This window comes from Azolla caroliniana, unplaced genomic scaffold, assembly GCF_043228905.1.
Source record: "Azolla caroliniana isolate FFs.n. ecotype wild unplaced genomic scaffold, voAzoCaro1.0.p SCAF_1, whole genome shotgun sequence".
Lineage (NCBI taxonomy): Eukaryota > Viridiplantae > Streptophyta > Polypodiopsida > Salviniales > Salviniaceae > Azolla > Azolla caroliniana.
Genome location: NW_028230436.1, coordinates 26,176,212 through 26,196,182, shown reverse-complemented (window position 1 = coordinate 26,196,182; position 19,971 = coordinate 26,176,212). Strand labels below are relative to the sequence as shown.

At 37.0% G+C, this 19,971-nt stretch overlaps 2 protein-coding genes across 2 annotated transcripts; one reads left to right on the top strand and one right to left on the bottom strand.

Annotated features, from left to right (window-relative positions):
* The first annotated feature begins 2,319 nt into the window (after nucleotides 1-2,319).
* Nucleotides 2,320-11,730, top strand: LOC147869289 (uncharacterized). The gene is made up of 11 exons (XM_087328067.1): nucleotides 2,320-2,441; nucleotides 3,357-3,409; nucleotides 4,004-4,087; nucleotides 9,427-9,477; nucleotides 9,633-9,713; nucleotides 9,825-9,916; nucleotides 10,452-10,528; nucleotides 10,627-10,706; nucleotides 11,119-11,213; nucleotides 11,296-11,361; nucleotides 11,462-11,730. The coding sequence occupies exons 1-11, from the start codon at nucleotides 2,378-2,380 to the stop codon at nucleotides 11,565-11,567; spliced, it is 849 nt and encodes a 282-aa protein (XP_087184193.1). The 5' UTR covers nucleotides 2,320-2,377; the 3' UTR covers nucleotides 11,568-11,730.
* Nucleotides 11,731-12,076: 346 nt separating this feature from the next.
* On the bottom strand, nucleotides 12,077-15,808 carry LOC147869288 (peptidyl-prolyl cis-trans isomerase-like 1). The gene is made up of 6 exons (XM_087328055.1): nucleotides 15,593-15,808; nucleotides 14,051-14,095; nucleotides 13,869-13,954; nucleotides 13,654-13,791; nucleotides 12,922-13,072; nucleotides 12,077-12,461 (listed from the first exon to the last, which is right to left on the bottom strand). The coding sequence occupies exons 1-6, from the start codon at nucleotides 15,758-15,760 to the stop codon at nucleotides 12,375-12,377; spliced, it is 675 nt and encodes a 224-aa protein (XP_087184181.1). The 5' UTR covers nucleotides 15,761-15,808; the 3' UTR covers nucleotides 12,077-12,374.
* Nucleotides 15,809-19,971: the final 4,163 nt, after the last annotated feature.

Here is a 19,971-nt window from a genome sequence, read left to right as displayed (position 1 = left end):
CTCGGAGCATGTGTGTGTATTAAAGCCCACCATTGACTTAGGGAGTAATAGACGCCTTTTGCATTGAATGAAGAGGATACCTTAGATATCCCATTCATTACAAGATTCCTCCTAACTTCTATGTGTACTTCCAAAGAAGCTCTAGTTTAACCAAGCCCCATCTATTGTATAAGGTGTTGATTGTATGTTGTTTACTTACTTGATTTAACTATTTTGTTAGCTTCAGTTTCTGATATTTCAGTATCATGATAATATGCACTTTTGTCTTTGGTGTACTCTCTCTCTCTCTCTCTCTCTCTCTCTGAGTTATTGAGGAAAGGTAATTAAACGACTAAGGAAGAAGTGTAAAGATTCTAAAAAGAACAAAATTATGAATATGATGATTAATCCTTGTAGAGCCCTCACACTCTTTCGCATTCAATCACACAAGCTAGGTATTGAAGTTGCATTATGGTATCAAAATCTATCAAATATAGGCATGTGAATAAGAGCTAATAGTGAATGAATACCCCTTACTTTTACAATAATCAAATTTTAGTGTAATTCGTGAAAGTTGTTATGAGTGTCACACTAAGGAAAAACCTAGGAGGTTGAGTATCGACTACCTATAATAGTACGGGAAGCAAGCAAGGTTCAAAAGACACATAAACACACAAAAATTGCTCCATTTCTATATCAATAGATTACTCTATGAATGAAGCCTTTTTGCAATGCCATTGTATTGTAACATGGGAAAAAGTGGAGGCTCACGATTCACACATTATACTGCATATGTTGCACCTAACTATGAAACCATATTCTCCACTAAACGGAGAAACTGTGTATATCCTTACATGTTAGAGCCCATCTATTGTCTATGACCCAAACCGTTCCTTCCATGCAACCTAATTGACACTCACTAGAATGTGAGATAGGGCATTAGGGCACAAGTGATGAGTACTCGACTATCCACACTTTGTCCTTGTAAACAAGTTCAGGAGTCTATGTTTTACGCTTTGACACAATGTCATTGATCACATTTGACTATGTTTTCCACACATCTTTGAGCATGAATTTCTCTCACAAGCATAGAGTACACTCTTGATTGCGACATTCATTAGTAAGGTTTTTGAACATCGAGAGTCGCCACTATTACATGAAAATGTAATTTTTTTGTTTCAAAGGTCATATTTCACCTCCAAAGATAATACTAAAATCTATCTATCTATTACACTCCAAGTTTGATCCTTGTCATGGGCTAGGCCCTATCTCATTGCAGTCGATCTTCCCTAGACGCTAAAAAGATCTCTCTCTAGTAAATGGTAATGTATTAACTATGAAAGTTAGATTACAATTGATGGAATGTATATCTAGAATCTATCAAGGCTCCCATTACACCTACCATATCTAGATACATAGTTGTGGACGTATATAGGCCATGTGATAAAGGCCAATGCAAATGATAGACATGATGCATGCCAGACTACAATTCCCTAATACCTAATGTGTCAACCTCTCTAAAGTCTCCAATAAGTAGAATTGTGCCCATACCAGTATGCATTTTAATTCTCTCTCTCTCTCTCCCCCCCCCCTTATCTTTCACACTCACAAATACATAACCTACAAGTTGTGTGTGGAAGTACATACCAAGTTCCTCAATGATTCATATCATTTATTTATGCAACAAAAAACTTCAAATTATATTGATACTTTCGTGTTTTCTCATTTAGTGATGTCAATTTCACCAATCTCCACGGTTGCGACTTGGGTAATAGGAAAAATGGATTCTAATTCCACTAGGTATCAAAGAACCCAATGATTCACCCACACATGCTAAGCCATTCACCTCAAATATTGATGATCGATAATTTCATGTAAACCAACATGTACTTCCTCCGCCTCAACAAGGAGACTTGCACCACATTCTAAATGGACCCAACGTTTGTTCGTGTGCTACATCAAGACGGAATTCTATTGGACAAGAAAGAAACCACCCAACACACATCGTTCTATGATCCGATCAAACGTTTGCGCCACATCGGGGTTGCCAAGACATACAGGTATCCAAGCCCACAATTTCTTTGTCTTCTTCTTCGAGTATTGATTTCGTGCTACATTTACATGGAATTGTAGGTTTGGATGGAAGCCATCTTGCGATAAATGTTTTGTGGCGTATGATCTCGCATGCGACATTAACATGGTGTTTCATGTTGGGAGGGTTCTTGAGACGGTAAGTCCCCTGCTGGTGCTGGGGCTTTAAACTGCCCAAGTAAAATAAGCATGTCAAAAACCAATAGGCCTAATTACCCCCTTCTTTTGTTTGATGATGATCTGCTTGGAATAAAAGGAAGAAGAAGAAGAAGAAGAAGAAGAAGAAGAATAGGAGGAAGAAGCAGATATGAGCTTACCTGTGAGCTCTGCACCCCCTGTTCCTGCAGCCTCACCATCTCCGCCTCTCCTGCGTATGTATCATCGCACATTCTAGCATTTGACTTTGCTTCTCTAATCTGTTGTGATATTGTTTAGATCATTATGTCATAACTTCGTCTATGCGTCTGTATGTGTATATGTATGATCGAATATGTTTATGTATTTATTTATGTATTTATGTATGTTCGTAGGTGTATCTGTGTATGTTTGTATATGTATATGCATTGTTGTGTACGTATGTAGACTTGTATATGTATTATACGTATATGCACGTATGTATCCGTGTATGTAATTACATGTGTATTTATGCTGTGTATTTGCATATACATATGTGTGTGTTGATACATACACAGACATATGTATGCATATGTATCTATGTGTATACGTGTATGTATGTTTTAATTTCATCTCATCATATTTCCTCTTCTGGTATGATATTGTTTAACTCATTACATAACCATAATTCTCGTGTATGAATGTGTCTAATAATATATTGTCATTGTTTAAATAATAATATCTTGTTATTGCCAGCAAGAATGCTAATATATTGTTATTAGCATCATTTTTATTGAAAAATATTGCATTTTTATGAATGTATAACTCCTAGCACAACCATAACATATGAATTGATAAATATCCTCTATGTTACTGGTGCCCTGGATCAGTTTGAAAATATTTTCTTCATGCGTGAGATAATAGGAACTTATGAGAGAATACCCTAAATTTGTAGGACTCTTGTAATATATATATATATATATATTGTTATGCTTTGTTCCCTTTATGATGATTCAAATCAAACCTTTTCCCAAATTCTAAATTTGTACCTATGCGGTCATAACATTAATACATTGTCATTGTCGACAAGAATGTTAATACATCATGGTCATTTCAGCATCACGATCATGATTATCCTAAAGATATTACATTTTGTATAATTTTTTGTATAGCCAAGGATGTGCCATGGGAAGTCCAGCAAGAAATCAGGAATCTGCAATCAGAGGTAATATCCAGTATCATGATTTAATGTAATAGAAAAGCACATTATGACTTCCACATACTACTAATGAAAAACTCCAGTATCCTTGAGTTATTCCTTATTTCCCAAAATGTCTGTAAGGTTTTGCCATTTCCTGTCAACCTCATGTCAGGCAATAATGTATGCTATTTGAGCAATTATACGGAAAATTCCTCCTTTTCTCTCAACTATATGTGCTGCTTGAGCACTTATATGGTCATTCATTCCCCTTCTCCTTTATTTTGGATTTGATGGGGGTATTCGTAGAAGTAATGAAAATGTAGGGGTTATTTTGGGGAAATAAATGGAAACCTAGATGTATTTCAAAGTTGTTTTCACTACTGCGGTAATGCATATTAATTCATCTTTTTCAAATTTTACTGTTGATGATTCGGCAATTGTAAACGATAGTAAACAATATTCATATAATTGTTTTGATTATCTGGTTTGCTAACTGGTTAACATGTATCTTGAATCCAATATAGTCATCAGGCTATGGGAAAGCTTTATTTATAGCCTGTTGTTACTGTGTTACTTCTGCTGCTATTATTGAATTATATTTGTTATATGATTTATCAGGATGAATCAACAGTCATGAAGTCTGCTGCTTCACTTGTAATGCTGGCAAATTTGTCTGAAGCTGAGCCTCATCTGGGATCATGTGTAAGCTATTTTAATAGAAATTGAATGAAAAAACCAGTTCTTCAATATGTTGGGACTTAGTATTTGATTAATGAATGTAAGTGAAGAAATAAAAGGGAATGTGTATATGTGGCTTCTGTACAACGATTCATGTCTAGATTTTACTGTTATTAAACTGAAAACAGTGAAACGGCACTATACAATCTTTTTTATCATGTTCTTTAGGATTCATACATTATTCATATCTATCTTGGAGTGCATGAAAATAAGTATCTAGCAGAGGTCAAAGGTTGGACACTTATGATATAAATGAGATGCATAACTTCTATGGTTTGAGAGTCTTATATACTTTGAACTGGGCATCTCAAAACAGTGGGAATATCATCATCTGCATATACATATCTTTGTGTATTTTTCTTTGCATATAAAGAGAATATATGATGCTAAAATATGTTTGAACTGGCCTTGAATAAATAACCTCCTATCTTATCACACAAATTTAGGGCCCAATGCCATTGGACATATATTTTTCTTAATGAATTTATTTATTTATTTGAATATCCTTGTAATTTTCAAATCTATTATTATTTATTAATTTGTTTATTCTTTCTCCTAGTGCTCTTTGATGTAATGACTGCTTTCATTAAGTAATTTCTCTCCCAATGAACATTTCGTGTAATGAGTTGTGTTTAGGATAGATCATTGCGTACACCAGCTCTTACATTGGCACACTCTAAGATCAATATGAGCATGAGACTAGATGTCATTCAATTAGCCAACAGGACCTTTGCGAGAGCCCCTTGAGAGGATGTGGATGAATATTGCTTTTTATCTAGAACATATTATGCATACCACAGAGGATACACTCATACTGTGAGCGCACTACACAAATACTCATCTATTGCATGGGCTAGGACATGCCAATTTTCAGGTGCATATTCTTCTCATCAACTAGATATTTACACCAAGAGAGACATGCCTCCAAAGGATAGGATATGTCAGATCTATCATGGAAAGCTAGAGAACAAAGAACTACATATGCAATTGCACAACTGCTATGCACACATAACGTAAGTGAGGTTAGGTCACTAATATTTACAAAACATAAGTGAAGGGTATGTTCACTAATGTTAGAAAGGGACTAATGTGATTGGATAGAAGGAATGGTTGGTGCATGCACTATTGTGATCTTGACAACCAATGAATGCAAAGACTTTTAGAAAAGCACATGTATTCCAGGGGCCTAAGAAGACAAATATGAGGCCTAGCTACCCTCATAAAAAACATTACATGTGTGGGCTATGCTTTTGTCACGACGATTGTGTTACTTATTCCAAGGTACTAGTCATCCTAATATCTATCAATATAGGATGTAAGTGGTAAGTTTGCTATATCTTGATCATAACTCGGGATGGTCGGGAGGATCGGGTTATTCTATCTAATCTATTCACCTGCCCTTTTACTTTTATTTAGTCTATTGATTAGTAATAGATTCTTAACAACATCCTATAATGAGATCCAGGTGGAAATGAGGAATTCAGACCTATCAATCAATGATGGATTATTATAATCAGGGATGGATTATCTACTAGAGATTCATATATAGAGAGAGCATCTCATCTCAACACGAGCTGCCATATTGACCCCAATGTCCTACCACCCAGTGAAAAATTATCAACTTCTTTAGAGGGACCGCTCAGGAGGACTAGAGGTCAAAACTATCTTACACATCTCCAGTATATCCATGGGACATACTCTTATAGAGCGAATACTGTCAATACAGGTGTCATATGTTTGAAACGAATGTGCGGTTTCATCTGTTTACTCCTATTGGATTAGTATATCAGAACCTTCCGCATGTGGATTGAAATTATTCCTGTTTTCTATTCCTCATACGGATGTTACTCATTCTCCGCTCAACAACCTAAGTTGATGAAAACCCTCAATCTATGCACGTGTTATGGATGTAGCAACTACATCCTTTCTGTTTGCTATGGATGTAGCACTACATTCTGACTTCCTATTGCTGTTTGCCTAATGTAGGCCACATGATAAGTGGTGTCAGGCAAGCAAAAAGATTTTGTTTTTCGGTGCTCCACCCAATTTCATGAAGGTGCCTGAGGTAGCCTTATTGGTAAAGTAAGGAATGCTCTCACCATTGATTGCCACTGAGCATGCCCAACAGGGGAAATGGGCATTGAGTAGAATTGTATGAGAGGGAACCTTAGATGGTCATTTTGAAAATGATGGTTTTGATTCTTGAAACCATTAGGAAGATTTGGAACATAAGAGGACACAGGTTCCACCTTCATTTTCACAATGATGGTGCTGAAATCAGTAGGCTTTATATTGAATGGGAACACTCATAACATAGAAGACACACTACAACTTCATTTTCATAGTGATGGTGTTGAAATCATTATGCTTCGTATCGAAACTGCAATAGAAAACTCTCTTAGCTAGTATGACATTTAAACAGACACATAAAATAGAATAGATATTTTGTCCTCTATGAGGAGGCCATAAAGAGTTGAGAGATGACTCTGAAAAAGGGCTCTCTCTGGCTTAAGAAATTGCAGCAAGGTGGCAGAGTAGAGCAAAGAAACCCTACACCTCTGAAATAATAAAAAAGAGCAATCAATGAACAAAGAGTAGCAGAAATCTCTAATCTCATAGTAGAAGGAGAATGAATTATATGAATGGAAACAGAGACAGTTTACCCAGATGCCTTAGGAGTGATTTGTCCATGCTTACATCTGTGAGGTTGTAAGGTTTTTTTAAATTATAAATCACTATCACTATAGACTACCTATATACAGACCTATGTACTATTTTGTTAGTTATCCTCTTCCTGTTCGTCTACTTAAGTAAGTAGACAGTTATGGAACTTTCTGTCCAATTCACATGCCTTTCAGTATGGTTCTGATTTTATGGGTGTTTCAATAGCCATAGTCACATCGAACTAGAATTCCATGAATGGGTAAAGGGACATGAATGGGCTGTAGCAAGAGAATGGAGATGATGACATCTTTGGCTCTTCCTCTGGGAGCTAGTTTCTTAACCAGTTTCGTCTATGCTTATAATTAAAATAATGACTTCAAAGAGAATGGGCATCTGTGATTATTGCCAAAATTTCTTTCTTGGTGGCAGGATTCTTCATATAACGGACATTTGAGCATCAGAACTGGGCAGAAATTCAGTACAGCTGTTTATGTACTTGGAAGTGATTTTGCATGTTAGATATATGAAATATTGCACTTTCATATACAGTCTTGGTCACTAATGACAATGTAAAGATGCAACAGCATGATTTAATGTTATTCATGAAATGGTTCAAGCATGACAAACCTATATGCTACTTCTCAGGTAGTGTAGATTGCTCTTATATTTATGGTATGGTTACTTCTCTTCTACCTCCTGAACGTGAGAGGGTAAGATTTATTTTTGAAGAGGTAAGATTTGGCAGTATGAGAAAAACTTGCCTTATTCAAACACATCTCTCTTTTGATGTAGACCTCGAAATACAGTTTTAAAGAGAAGGGAAAGTCATTTGAGAGAAAAAATCTGCTGAAATCATAGCTGTTTTACTCTCTGTGGAGAATAATCCGAAAGCCCTATGTACAGGTTTTAGTCTTGGAAATAGGCTAAAACTGCTGGCAATGTTTCTAGCATTTGGGATCTATCTCATTGTATCATATCCATTAATTACCAATAAAATGAATACTGATTATGAAATTAAGTTATAGTGAGTTCAAACTCTTCCCGAAATCTTTCTTCGTTTATTTAAAATCTCTCTGGTGGTGAAATTAAGCTAAACTGGTGGTTTCCATTGGGGTTTAACTGCCATCTGGAAATTCCTCAGGATGGGGTCAGGATACCCTTCACAAATGCAGTATTTAGAGAGGTCTTTGGTCTTGATGATTGCTTGCATGATACAGAATAAGCCATCTGTATCACATGAGATAGTCCATGTTTAAATGGGAGCATTCCTAATAGTTCGAGATCAATATTTCGAATTGTAACTTTATTTAGAATATTTGGGAGCTATTGAGTCAAAGATGTATATGACTGGCATGTGTGTCATCAAAAGATTGGCCTGAGAGAAGGAACAGTTAGTGCTGGATTGCTCAAACTAAATACTCTTTTAGATGAATTAATTCCATTATAATACAGTCTCTACCATCCACATCCCAATATGACACGAGAAGAGGAGAAGGGAATCCATAAATATATCACTGGTCTGGATACAAAGATGACATGGATGAGACACATCACATCGTCTGCTGGTAAGCTGACTCACTATAGGGCCTTATTTCTAAACTTGTCACATGATGCATTTATCATCAGACATCTTATATGGATAGCCATGTTACTTGTGCGCTGGAGTAGTTTGGAACCCCTTCATGTTGATTAGAGATTGAGACAGACAGATACACAGGCAAGGTTAATGAAGCAATGGATCTGCCAATTGTGCTCTGGGAGTTGGAATCTGAGTAACATTATGTTTGTCATTGCACAGTTTTTAGTAAATAAGAGGAGTTCAGCACTTCCTGCGTGGCTTTTGTCCACTCTGTAATGCAATGCCATGTGAAGAGCAACAATGCTTGGGACTGTTTGCTAAAAATCAAGAGACAGAAACTGCTGAAATATATGAATGCAACTACAAAGCTACAACAATATAGAACGCTCACAACATCTTCAGCACGGTCACCCCTCCCTCATGTAATCAAGTAGGATTGTCACCATAAGAATTTGACTTTGTCGCCCTTGTCATCAGCAAATCGAGACAATTATCACGAGACATCGAAGATGATTCCTTGTTTCAGAGACTTTTCAATCTTGGACTAGCCCATGTTGACCTTTCAGAGGCAGAAATTTCAGTTTATCTAAGCTCATGATGTTGTGTGATGTTTACCTGACTGGAATATCTATATTTCTGTCAAGAACATAGAATGTCGATGTTTTCATCAAAATGCTTGTAGAATAACCAAGGTATCTCAGGAAGTTTTTCTAATTTATTTATATCTATAATTATTGTGGTTTATTGTTTTTTCTCCAAGATGAGATAACATTTTCAGATGTTATCTCTACTATGCGGGCGATTTTGGCTGCTTAGAGGATGCTAAACATATCTTTCTTCCTGATCTGTAAACTTAAGTTGCCCCCAGAAATCGTACCAAAGAAGTAACATTAATCTTGATTCATTACTGCATTATCAGCAATCTGCGTTCCCTATGTTATATGCATATGAAAATGAGCAAAATTAATGCTATTAACATGTTTTTTAATCCATGCATGTCATTGTCTTTGACGTGAAGATAAAATGTTTCTAATGTAGGCATCATTGTGAACGGTTGCAGGTTGGACGTTTAGTTTCACTTCTTGTTGGCGACTATTCTATACATGTACAGGTGTTAAGAATACAACCTTACCGTTTCCCTTGAAGAAGGAATCTGAATTCATGTCTAGCAATTCTTTGCTCTCAGGAGTGATAGCTCGTTAGTGTCCTAAAACCCATATTTTAAAGAAAAACTAAAATATTCTAATATGATGGAGCGCAATGCAGAGAAACGCTTGTGCAGCCCTCACAGCCATAATGAATGCAAGCACAATCCTATATCATACTGTTGCAGAAGCTCCTGATCTGGTAGTAAGAGTTGCAAAGTGTTTCATTCTCTTTCTTTTGTCTTGTACTGGAACTGTTGTGCTAATTTGATGTGATGTCTTTCAATTCCCCCATTAATCTTTCTTTCCTTAGGTGAAAGGACTTCGAAAGTGCCTCAAATCAAATCTGGATGATGCTGGACTTCAAATTAATGCATTCTCTGCAATTAATGTTCTCTCTCAACAGTAAGCTGGAATCTCATGTTTCTTCCATTGTAATAATTAGTTAAACACCAAAACATGCGCCAACATTATCAGGTTTAGGGAAAAACTTCTAAATTTCCCATGTTTTTTCTTTATTTCCGTAACTGCCTCTTTTTTTATTTGAAGAGAGAAAAAGGGGATGCATTGACCCGTATAGTTTCTCAAATATCACATATAAGTGAAAAACGAATGAGTTGATTACATAATTGGTCAAGTAGCACATACAGTTCTGCTCTTTCAGTGATTTACCAGGGGCATCTGGGAAATAAACACACGCTCAGGCATTTGGGAAAATAAAGAAAAAATTGAAGGGTATTTTGGAGATTTACCAAAATACTCCCAAGTTTTCAAAAATTACCAGAAGCTAAAGAACTTACTACTACCTACAGGTATGCTGGTAATTTTTGGAGGCTAGCGGTATTCTGGTGTGACCATCCAAAAGATAGGGTTATTTTCATGCCCCCCACCCACTCTTTGAGTTCAATTTAGTTGAACTGGTTGTGTTGGAAGTTTGCAGAGATCAGGGCTTAGCTTTAATTGAAGAAGCGGGTATTGCTGACATTATGTTGTCTATGTTGGGCTGCACTCTGGATGGTATTGTGAATTCAAAGGATATTTTTTAATTGACACAGTGGTGTTTCAACATTCAACCAAAGAGTTTGAACGTGTGTTTTCCCACTGGCTTGGTACAGCTACTTTAGAAGAGGAAGCTGTGGACACTTTCTGTGCACTAGCTGCTCATGAAAAAATGCGACCAAACCTTCTTGATAAGGTGAAAAGATTGTGGTTATGAAAGCTAGTCTCTCTGCCCTTTTAATCCCCTATCAAAAACATGAAACTGATAAAACATATTGAATGCGAAAAGGAAGCAAAATGTCATTGCAAAACAGTAATTTCTAAAGAAAATTTGGATATTTTCCAGTTTGAAGGTCGAGTGAGTTGAAACTCTAGAACTGGAGACTTCCATTGAAGATATTATTTGTCTCTCTTATTTATATATGTATGTATATATGTATGTATTTTTTTGCCTGAGTATAAAAAATGAAGCACATGATAAAATACAGACCAAAACCTCGAAATCATGAATCATCAAAGATGTTTCTGATAATAGGGTATACTTGCAATACTTATCATATGATTATTTTACTATGTGATTTTGGTACTGAGTTATACGGTGATTACAGGGAGCTATACCCAAGCTTGCATCACACATGGGAACCAGTTCCCCAGAGGTGTGTGTAAGGGTTCTACTAGCTTTAGGGATGCTGTGTGGATCAAGGTAAGCATTTATAAGCATTTAGACATGCTTAAAGAAAATATTTCCCAAGTTTGCTGATTCATTATTTCATTATTATTTTTAGCCTAAATGCACAGATTGAACTGGCATCAACTGATGAAGCTGTCAGAACACTCATGAAATTGACGAAGTAAAACATCCTTCATGCTTTCTCTGTTACATCTGCTTGGTTTTGTAATGTTTTTCTGACAAGGTTTTCTGTTGGCTTTTCCTTTTCCCTTACACCAAAGATCGGATGACAGTGACATCAGATCTATTTCACGTGATTTATTTGGCACTTTAGTATCAAATCAAGAAGCGCATGTTATAGTGGAACAAATGATGAGGAGCAGCTGATATGATCTCCAATGCCTTCCGGAAATGTTCTTGCCCTCTCATGTTTTCCAAAGTTGAAGTAGCAATTTTTACATCTGAAAGATGAGTTTTTACAAGAGACAGAAGTAAACCTAATTGCATTATTTGTAACAGTTTTCTTCCCCTAGTTAATATGTTTATAGTATTCATATTCCTTAAGAGTCACTAATACGCATATATTTAAGTGCTTTTATTGTATACATAAAAAGAAGACGTTGATTTCATTCATTCGAAGTCGACACTGTAAAGACTAGGCCTGTATATCAATGAAAAGGAATGCAAGTGGGCGTACACAAGGAGCATTTCATCCAAACATATGGTAACACCTCCACAGTATATCAACGTAGATGAACATAAATGTTAAAAGAACAAAACAGCATCATCAACGTAGACAACAATCACCATGTCATAAAGGCGCTGGAATTCATATTATGTTAAAATCCATGGAATTGGACACTGAGATGTAATATACTTGCAATTATCCCAAAGGATAATGATATCCATACCATGAATAACTCAGTTTTGTCTCATGGTATCCATTCTCTCATACATTCATCACTCATTACACTTATTTCAGTGGTTCATAAAGAAAACCACTTTGTAGCAGAAAACAAAACTTGGGGCTGATAATATGATACAAAGGATTAGCATCCAAACCAAATCCCCAAAAAAGACATGGAAACATCCCCATACAAAGGCTGCATTTGGGGAAATATCCATGCTCTTCCAGGTTCTTGTTGAACCATATGATGATGAGGAACATAGTATTGGGCATCATTTACCCTGAGCTTAAAGCTCATCAATCATGGAGATTCCCTTGACAATTACTGGAACCTTTGGTTTGTCCTGAACATCTGTCTCCACATTCTCAATTTCCTTCAGAAGAAAAGATGTAAGCCATAAATGATAATATTCGAAGTAACTAAGACATTTTCAGCTGTCATGAGCACATAATAATGCCTAGATGAATCTAATCTACCAAAGGTATTTGAGCAATTCAACATATAGATTTGATATTAGCGCTTATCCAATTAAACCAATTATTAACACTTGTTAACACTGGTTCACACTTGTAATTATAATTTATTAAATTAAATAACTCCTAATATGTACTAGATATATATCTAATCTAACAAATGTATTTAGCATTTTAACAAATAGATTGATATGAACATGTAGTTAATTAAAACAATCATTAACACTTGTTAAAACTTATTCACAATCTTATTACTCTTTTTTACTTAATTAAATAACCCCTAATACTGAGGGCTTTTCATACAACTTTTCAAAGTAGGGTTTCTTAAAACAAATAATGCTAAAAACTATGCAATAATACCTTGACAACATCTTGTCCTTTCACAACTCGTCCGAAGACTGTGTGCTTGTTGTTGAGATGAGGAGTAGAGACTGTAGTAATGAAGAATTGGGCCCCATTAGTGTTGGGTCCTCTATTGGCCATTGATAATGTGAAGGGTTCATGCTTCAACCTATGCATCAACATACAGGTACAAATCTAATGTAAGAGCTATGTCCCGTTAAGATTTATTTATTATTAGCATTATGAAAGAAAATGTTCAAATATTTTGAAAATTCTAGTCTCACATAACATATCATACCACATAAATAGGATACATAACAGAAAAAAAGAGAATGAATTTCGATAGGCCAACACTCATAAAACACTTAAAATACTCATGAAAAACTCCAAAGTGTTTAGAATTTTTTAAGTTTTAGACAGAATAAAGCTGCTATGATTGATTAAGACATGAAAATACTATGTGAAACAAAGCTTGAAATTTTAACATCAAGTTGAACTACTGCAACATAGAATTAAATTAAAGTGCTTGATCAAAAGTAGAAATAGGAGAGCCATATGTCTAAATACATTTAGGGTTTCACGAGATACTAAATTCTGCCAATGCATTTACACTGAGAAAATTTTGGGTTCTTTAATTTCTTACTCTGAAGCACAACCAATGTATCTGAACAAAAAGAGGTTTATAGTCCGCAACATTACATAGAGAAACATAAGAACTAAATTTCTGTAAAACTTTTCCTGACAACATACCGTGGATCAAACTCGTCTTCAAATGTTCCACCCCAGATAGACTCTCCACCTGTTCCATCACCTTGAGGGTCACCACTTTGTATCATGAAATTCTTTATCACTCGATGGAATGTCACACCATCATAATAACCATTCTTGCTGCATATTCAATTCAGAGATTACTAAAAGGATGACCTCTACCATCATAATGTGTAAAATTTCAAGACATGACTTACCTATGGACAACAAAATTCTCCACTGTCTTAGGAACCTTATCACCAAAGAGCTCCAAATATATTAGTCCTTTTGTTGTATTGAGAACCTGAGAAAGAAAAGAGGCCATACTAATCTCAATGCATGCTCACTACAAACATGATCTTAATTCATACACCATGTCACTACTTGTAGTTCTCATTACCGCTATTTGTGGCGAACCAAATCCAAATTTGTAGTCCTTTGCTTCCTGGATACACACATGTGGGTTCCTTAGTTCAATATAAATGACAAAAGTTAAGTTTGTTTCCTTATATTAGATATTAACAGCCAATGAAGCATCCTTTGGAATAGGTATTTGTATCTGGTCATAAATTATAAATTATAAATTATAAAATCTGGTCATCACTCATTTAGTGCAAGATACTTTTATTAAATTTGATGAGCCAATACAGTGGTTCATAGTATGAGTTACCGTTCTCTTATGTGAGTCTATCTATCTATCTATCTATCTATCTATCTATCTATCTATACTACACAATTGATTCCTGATTTCAAATATTGTGGGGATTCTTTTCTAATGTATACTTTGAGAACAATTCATGATCAAGCATTGACAGTTACCATTCTTCTATTTCTTCTATAGTCAATTTATGATCAAACATTGTGATAGAAGACTTTTATATACACATTAAGATTAATTTATGCTCAAACAGTGTGAGATAATAATTCTTACATTATGAGGATATGCACGATCCATTCATTCATGTGGACATTATGAGGTACTCAGATGCTGGATAAATTTATGATTCAAGATTAATTCACGATCAAGCATTGTGAGGTACATACACATGCACATGTACACACACTACAATATCATTTTGCGACCCAACATTGGGAGGAATGAAGGATCAAATCATTTATGCATACGTTTCAAATGAAGGACTATCCAAGATCATCGAATCATAATCCAATATTCAGGTACCATTCCTATTTTATGGGCCAAGATCAAAGGATCATAAAACATTATAAAAGCTGAATTATCAGCTCACTCATATACAATTTGAGGGGTACATAAAGTATAATTCATATTTATGATCCATTCATAAACACATTCGAAGGTGAATTGTGAGTCATTTAATTGCATGAAAACTTCATGATCTATTCTCACATATAATCCACGTTCATCAATTCAAAGGATACAATATCAAAGGCCAGAAAAATTCAAGGTCTACCCGTATACAGATTGTGAGGTATTCAATGCAAGACAACTTCTTCATGATATATCCTTATATATAAATGATAAGGTATCCAAATGCAACTTCAATGATGATCCATTCTTATACACATTGTGAGATACCCAAATGCAAGACAAATTCAATATGATCCATGCGTATATTCACGTGAGCAAATCGAATAGAAGACAAACTTCAGGATCCATTCATACATACACATCATTTGAAATACTCAAATGCAGAAAAAATGATCCATTTACACACACATTGTGAGGTACTCGAAACGCACGACCACTTCAAAATGGTGCATTCATGTATGCACATTGCGGGGCTCCCAAAAGCAAGAAAAATTCAATAGGATCCGTTTATATACATATATGATAGAAAATCATCAAAGCAAAAGGACAAATGATGATTTAATAAATAAAAAAATCAGTAAAATAAAGATTGAAAATAGGAAATAGGAAATCAAGGAAGAAGAAGATAAAAAAGAAGGAATCGGCGCTACTTACCGAGATGCTATAAGAGTAGAGATGCTTAGATCTGAGGAAGAGAGCGAGGAGGAGGAAGGAGAAGACAAGGGCAGCGCCTAAAAGAATTATACAGGTTCTACTGAAATGGGCAGGAACCTTTCTCTGTTTACTCTGTTGAAGAAGAGCCCTCGGCTTGATCCTCGCCATAGCCGCCTTCCTATCAATCAAAACCCGGAACAAAAAACAAAGAGCAAAAGCAAAATCAAATTCATAAGGTATACATACATATCTATAGACTATCATATATGATATACCCCGTAATTTTCCTTTTATTCCTAAAAATGCCCCTCCATTTGTTTTTCTTCGTTTTCCATTATTCACGTGAATGCCCCTGCATTTATACCTTCCTCCTCAGACAGAGTTTAAGAAGGGTATATAGATAGGACCATGGCTTTGCCTTTCTTTTATGTTGCCTTCTTGCTTCTTCTTCCCTGTGCTTGTTAACGAATGCTCTTCTTTGCTTCCTAATGGAGCGTGTTTTCCCAAAGGCACTCAAGATGTCTGTTACCTTGGATTGATGTTTTGCGCTTCTGAAGCCCACTTCTGAGTCTTGAAGGGTTTTGTTACTCATGTGCTTGGCCATAACCATGAGATTGGGGGCGTCACTACACAACAACGAAGACCACTTCATGCATCCACACTCAAGGCCATCGTGGAAAATGAGACAACTTCTTAATGTCAACTTAAATTCAAATGCATTGATTAAGAAATATAAATGCCTCAACTAAATAGAGTATTATATAAGTAACATGATTGTCTCAAATAACTACAGTTGAAAGGCTACATAAAGAAAAGTGGCTCATGGTAAGAGGCAAGGGAGAGGAATGAGGACCACCATGAGATGGTCCCAAGGTTGTGAGAAAGTCGTAATGTAGTTGGACAAAGAGGCATCCATGATCAATTCCAACATGGGTTTTGCAATGATGTAAATGATCAACTTTTTACCTTTAGTGAAAATCTTTGATCACTTGAAGTGTGATCTCATAATTGATTATTCAAACAACTTTCCCAATGTTGACAAATATTTATGCCCTAATAGTAGTACTCTTGCCCTTGGGCCTTTCACAACCACTCAACATCATTATGTTAGTGGCTCCACTCCAATGGAGATCAAAATATCCGAAAGAAGGTGTACAAGTGCTTGCACGCAAAGTATTTATTGAAACCCAAAGGAGAGAATGGGAAGGTCGTAGATGATCGTTTGCGAGGAGGAACAAACAACTCTTGGGTTTGAGTTCCATGAAAGTCTTTGGGTAGACCATAAGGGTACATGGGCAACTTTTGTGGAGCTGAAGGAGAAGTATTGTTGGCCATTCATGTGAACTATCTAGTTATACAAAGGACTAGATTGTGACATCTAGTTAGTTGTGAAGTGTAAATATTATCAAAGAATATTACATATTCTTATGACATAATCATATACTTGATTGGATATTGTTGAGAATCGAACTCAACTTCCCTTAGAGATAGTGTTCACACTAGTCAGTGGACATCATACTAGGCTAGTTTTGTAATTAGTAGAAAGGGCACTTGCCCCATATCAGTTGGTATTTAAACCAACCTTTTGTAACTTAATCGTTGTTGGATGTAATTATATTTTTACTAATACAACTTCTTGTTCAAGCTCTCTCTCTCTCTTGCCTTACGTGCACACACACACACACACACACACACACACACACACACAAAGAGTTGCTTTCGTTGCCTAGCACCACCTACGTCTCACCTTCTTTACATGGTATCAGAGCGTGTGGTTATCTGATCAAACTCGCTCAACTGTGTTGTGATCACAACACCGACGATCGTTAGAACCGGTTCAAACAATAGATAAAGAAATTGACATCATGAATACTTAGATGGGAAGCGCTCTTCGTACGGAGAAGCTCGACAGGACAAACTTTGCATCTTGGGAATACAAGATGCATCAATACCTTGTTAGACAAGGTTAATGGAGCTATATCGAAGGAGCTCACGAAACGCAACCCAACCCAACACATGCCGATTACCTAGCGTGGGAGTAGGCCGCAAGCCGTGTGTTGTATTGCCTTGCATCATGCGTTCATGATCACATGCTCGGCTATATTCAAGAGTCGAAAACGCCGAAAGAATCTTGGGGCAATCTCAAGAAGATTTTTGCGGCCAATATGGCTGCACGAAAGCTCCAACTCCGACAGGAGTTGAATAACATGCAACAAAGGGATATGTCGATCACCAGCTATACCTTGAAGATCAAGGAGTTGTGCAACACCCTTAGATCGATCAACGTTGTCATCGATGATGAAGAGATGGTGCAAATATGCCTTGGCGGCTCGACACCTCAATTCAGCACGATTAGATCAGACATTCTTGCAAGGGAGAATCCACCTTCCTTTTTCGACCTTCAATCGATACCTAGATTGGTGGATGAAAATCATGTCCGATAAAGGAGCAATGCAGCCGATGGTCAAATGCTCTACTCCCAGTCGGATGATAGAAGAACATTCAGACGAGGAAATAGAGGTCGATTCGGCCGAGGACGACAAGTCAGCCGACCCGAGAATGCAACTCCTACCAATGGCAAGATGCTAGGAGCAATCCTAGAGAGTTCGACAGAAGGGGGAGCCATCTTTCCGGACCGAGCCATCACAATAACCCGATCGAATGCGGGTAATGTGGAAAACTCGGCCACTACGAAGAGGAGTGCCGAAAGAAGCAACGAGAATCGGCTTCGACTAGCCGACAACTCACTGATTTAGGGTTTAGGGTTTAGGGGTTCTTGGCGAGTTTGTTGAACTCTACCGCCGCTCTCTCTCACACACTCTGTTTCTACTCAACACTTCACTATGTTGTACTGTACAGAAACTCTATGTGAAAGTGAATGTGCGGAAGCTTAGACAAACCGGCTCACCTAGATAACAATAGAAAACAGAGACAAGGTTTAATGGAAGCTTGGAATATACATAGTATGTGGGAGAGACAGAGAGAGCAGAACAGTAAAACCAAATTTCAGAATAAAAACACTCTATACATACGCTTAGTGAGCACTTTTATACAAGTCCTTAAAAGGATTGACAAAAGTACTCACAAGTACTTCAATGCTCGTACTGAGATACTGACAGTAACTCCAAGGATAACTACCTAGTAGTCTAAGAGTGTAGACCTCCAATGGCCTACCGGTTCACTCGTGGGTCCAGCTCTTCGGATTCGGCTTTGGGTTCTGGATACCAATCCGTCTTTGGTTCTAGATAACAATGGGCGCAATTCGGTTTTGGTTCGGTTCGATTTCTTGGCCTTGAAACCAAACCATTTATTTATACTAAAAACCAAACCAAACTGTTTAAATTTTATGAAGCCATTTAAACCGAACCGTTTATGAAAAATTTAGAACCAAACCAAATCGGTTTATCATAAATCAAAACCAAACCAAACCGATAAACCGATAAACCTAGAAACATTTAAACATTTAAACCTTTAAACCAAACCACATAAGCCGAAACCGCTAGACCGTGAAATTCAAAACCGAACCGAACCGAAACCGATAAGCCGCTAAACCATGAAATTCCAAACCAAGCCGAACCGAAACCAAACCAGATCATAATATTTGAAACCAAACCAAACGGTTTATTTATCTTTGAACCAATAAACCGTACCGTTAAGCCATGGCTTAACGGTTCGATTCGGTTTGAGCCGAAACCGTGCCCATTGCTAGTTCTGGATACAAATCCGGATCAGGTTGAGCTTATCCGCTCAACACTCCCCCTCAAGCTCAACTTGAGGCCGGATCTCCATGTCAGTCATTGCCGATCCTTGCAGTTGGCTTTTCTCGGCATCTTCTCGCCTTGCTCACACTCCTCAACCCGTCCGGTTCCGTTTCTCACGACCCGTCCCGTTCTATGCACCTCGACCTTCTTGGTCGTCTTGTCTTCCCAAGAGGCCCATCTCAGCTCCTTTGTTGTTGTTCTCAACCCATCGGTTCCTCTGTGTTGGCGTTGACTTCCGCTACCTTCTAGTCCATTTGGCCTTCTGTTGATTCGGTTCCTCCGAATCGAACACCTCTTCCAAATCGGGGGCCTCTGATTCATTCCATCTCTTGTCTGAATTGGCAGTCTCCAATTTGTCCTCAATATTCAAGCCCTTCACCACATCATACCATGTTCGGGTCTTGGCCTTCTTCTTCCGGCCGGCTCTGTCCTTCTTGACTCAGCCGCCGTCACCGCTTGTTTCGACTCTTTCGGATGTGCCGACTTCTTCAGTTGACTCGGCTCCCATTTTCTTCTTGCCTCCCTTTGTTTCGGTCTTTTCTTCCTTCTCTCTGACTACTTCTTCTCCGATGCCTTTACCTGTCTTTCCGGTTTTTGTTCTGGTTCTCCCCCTTAAGT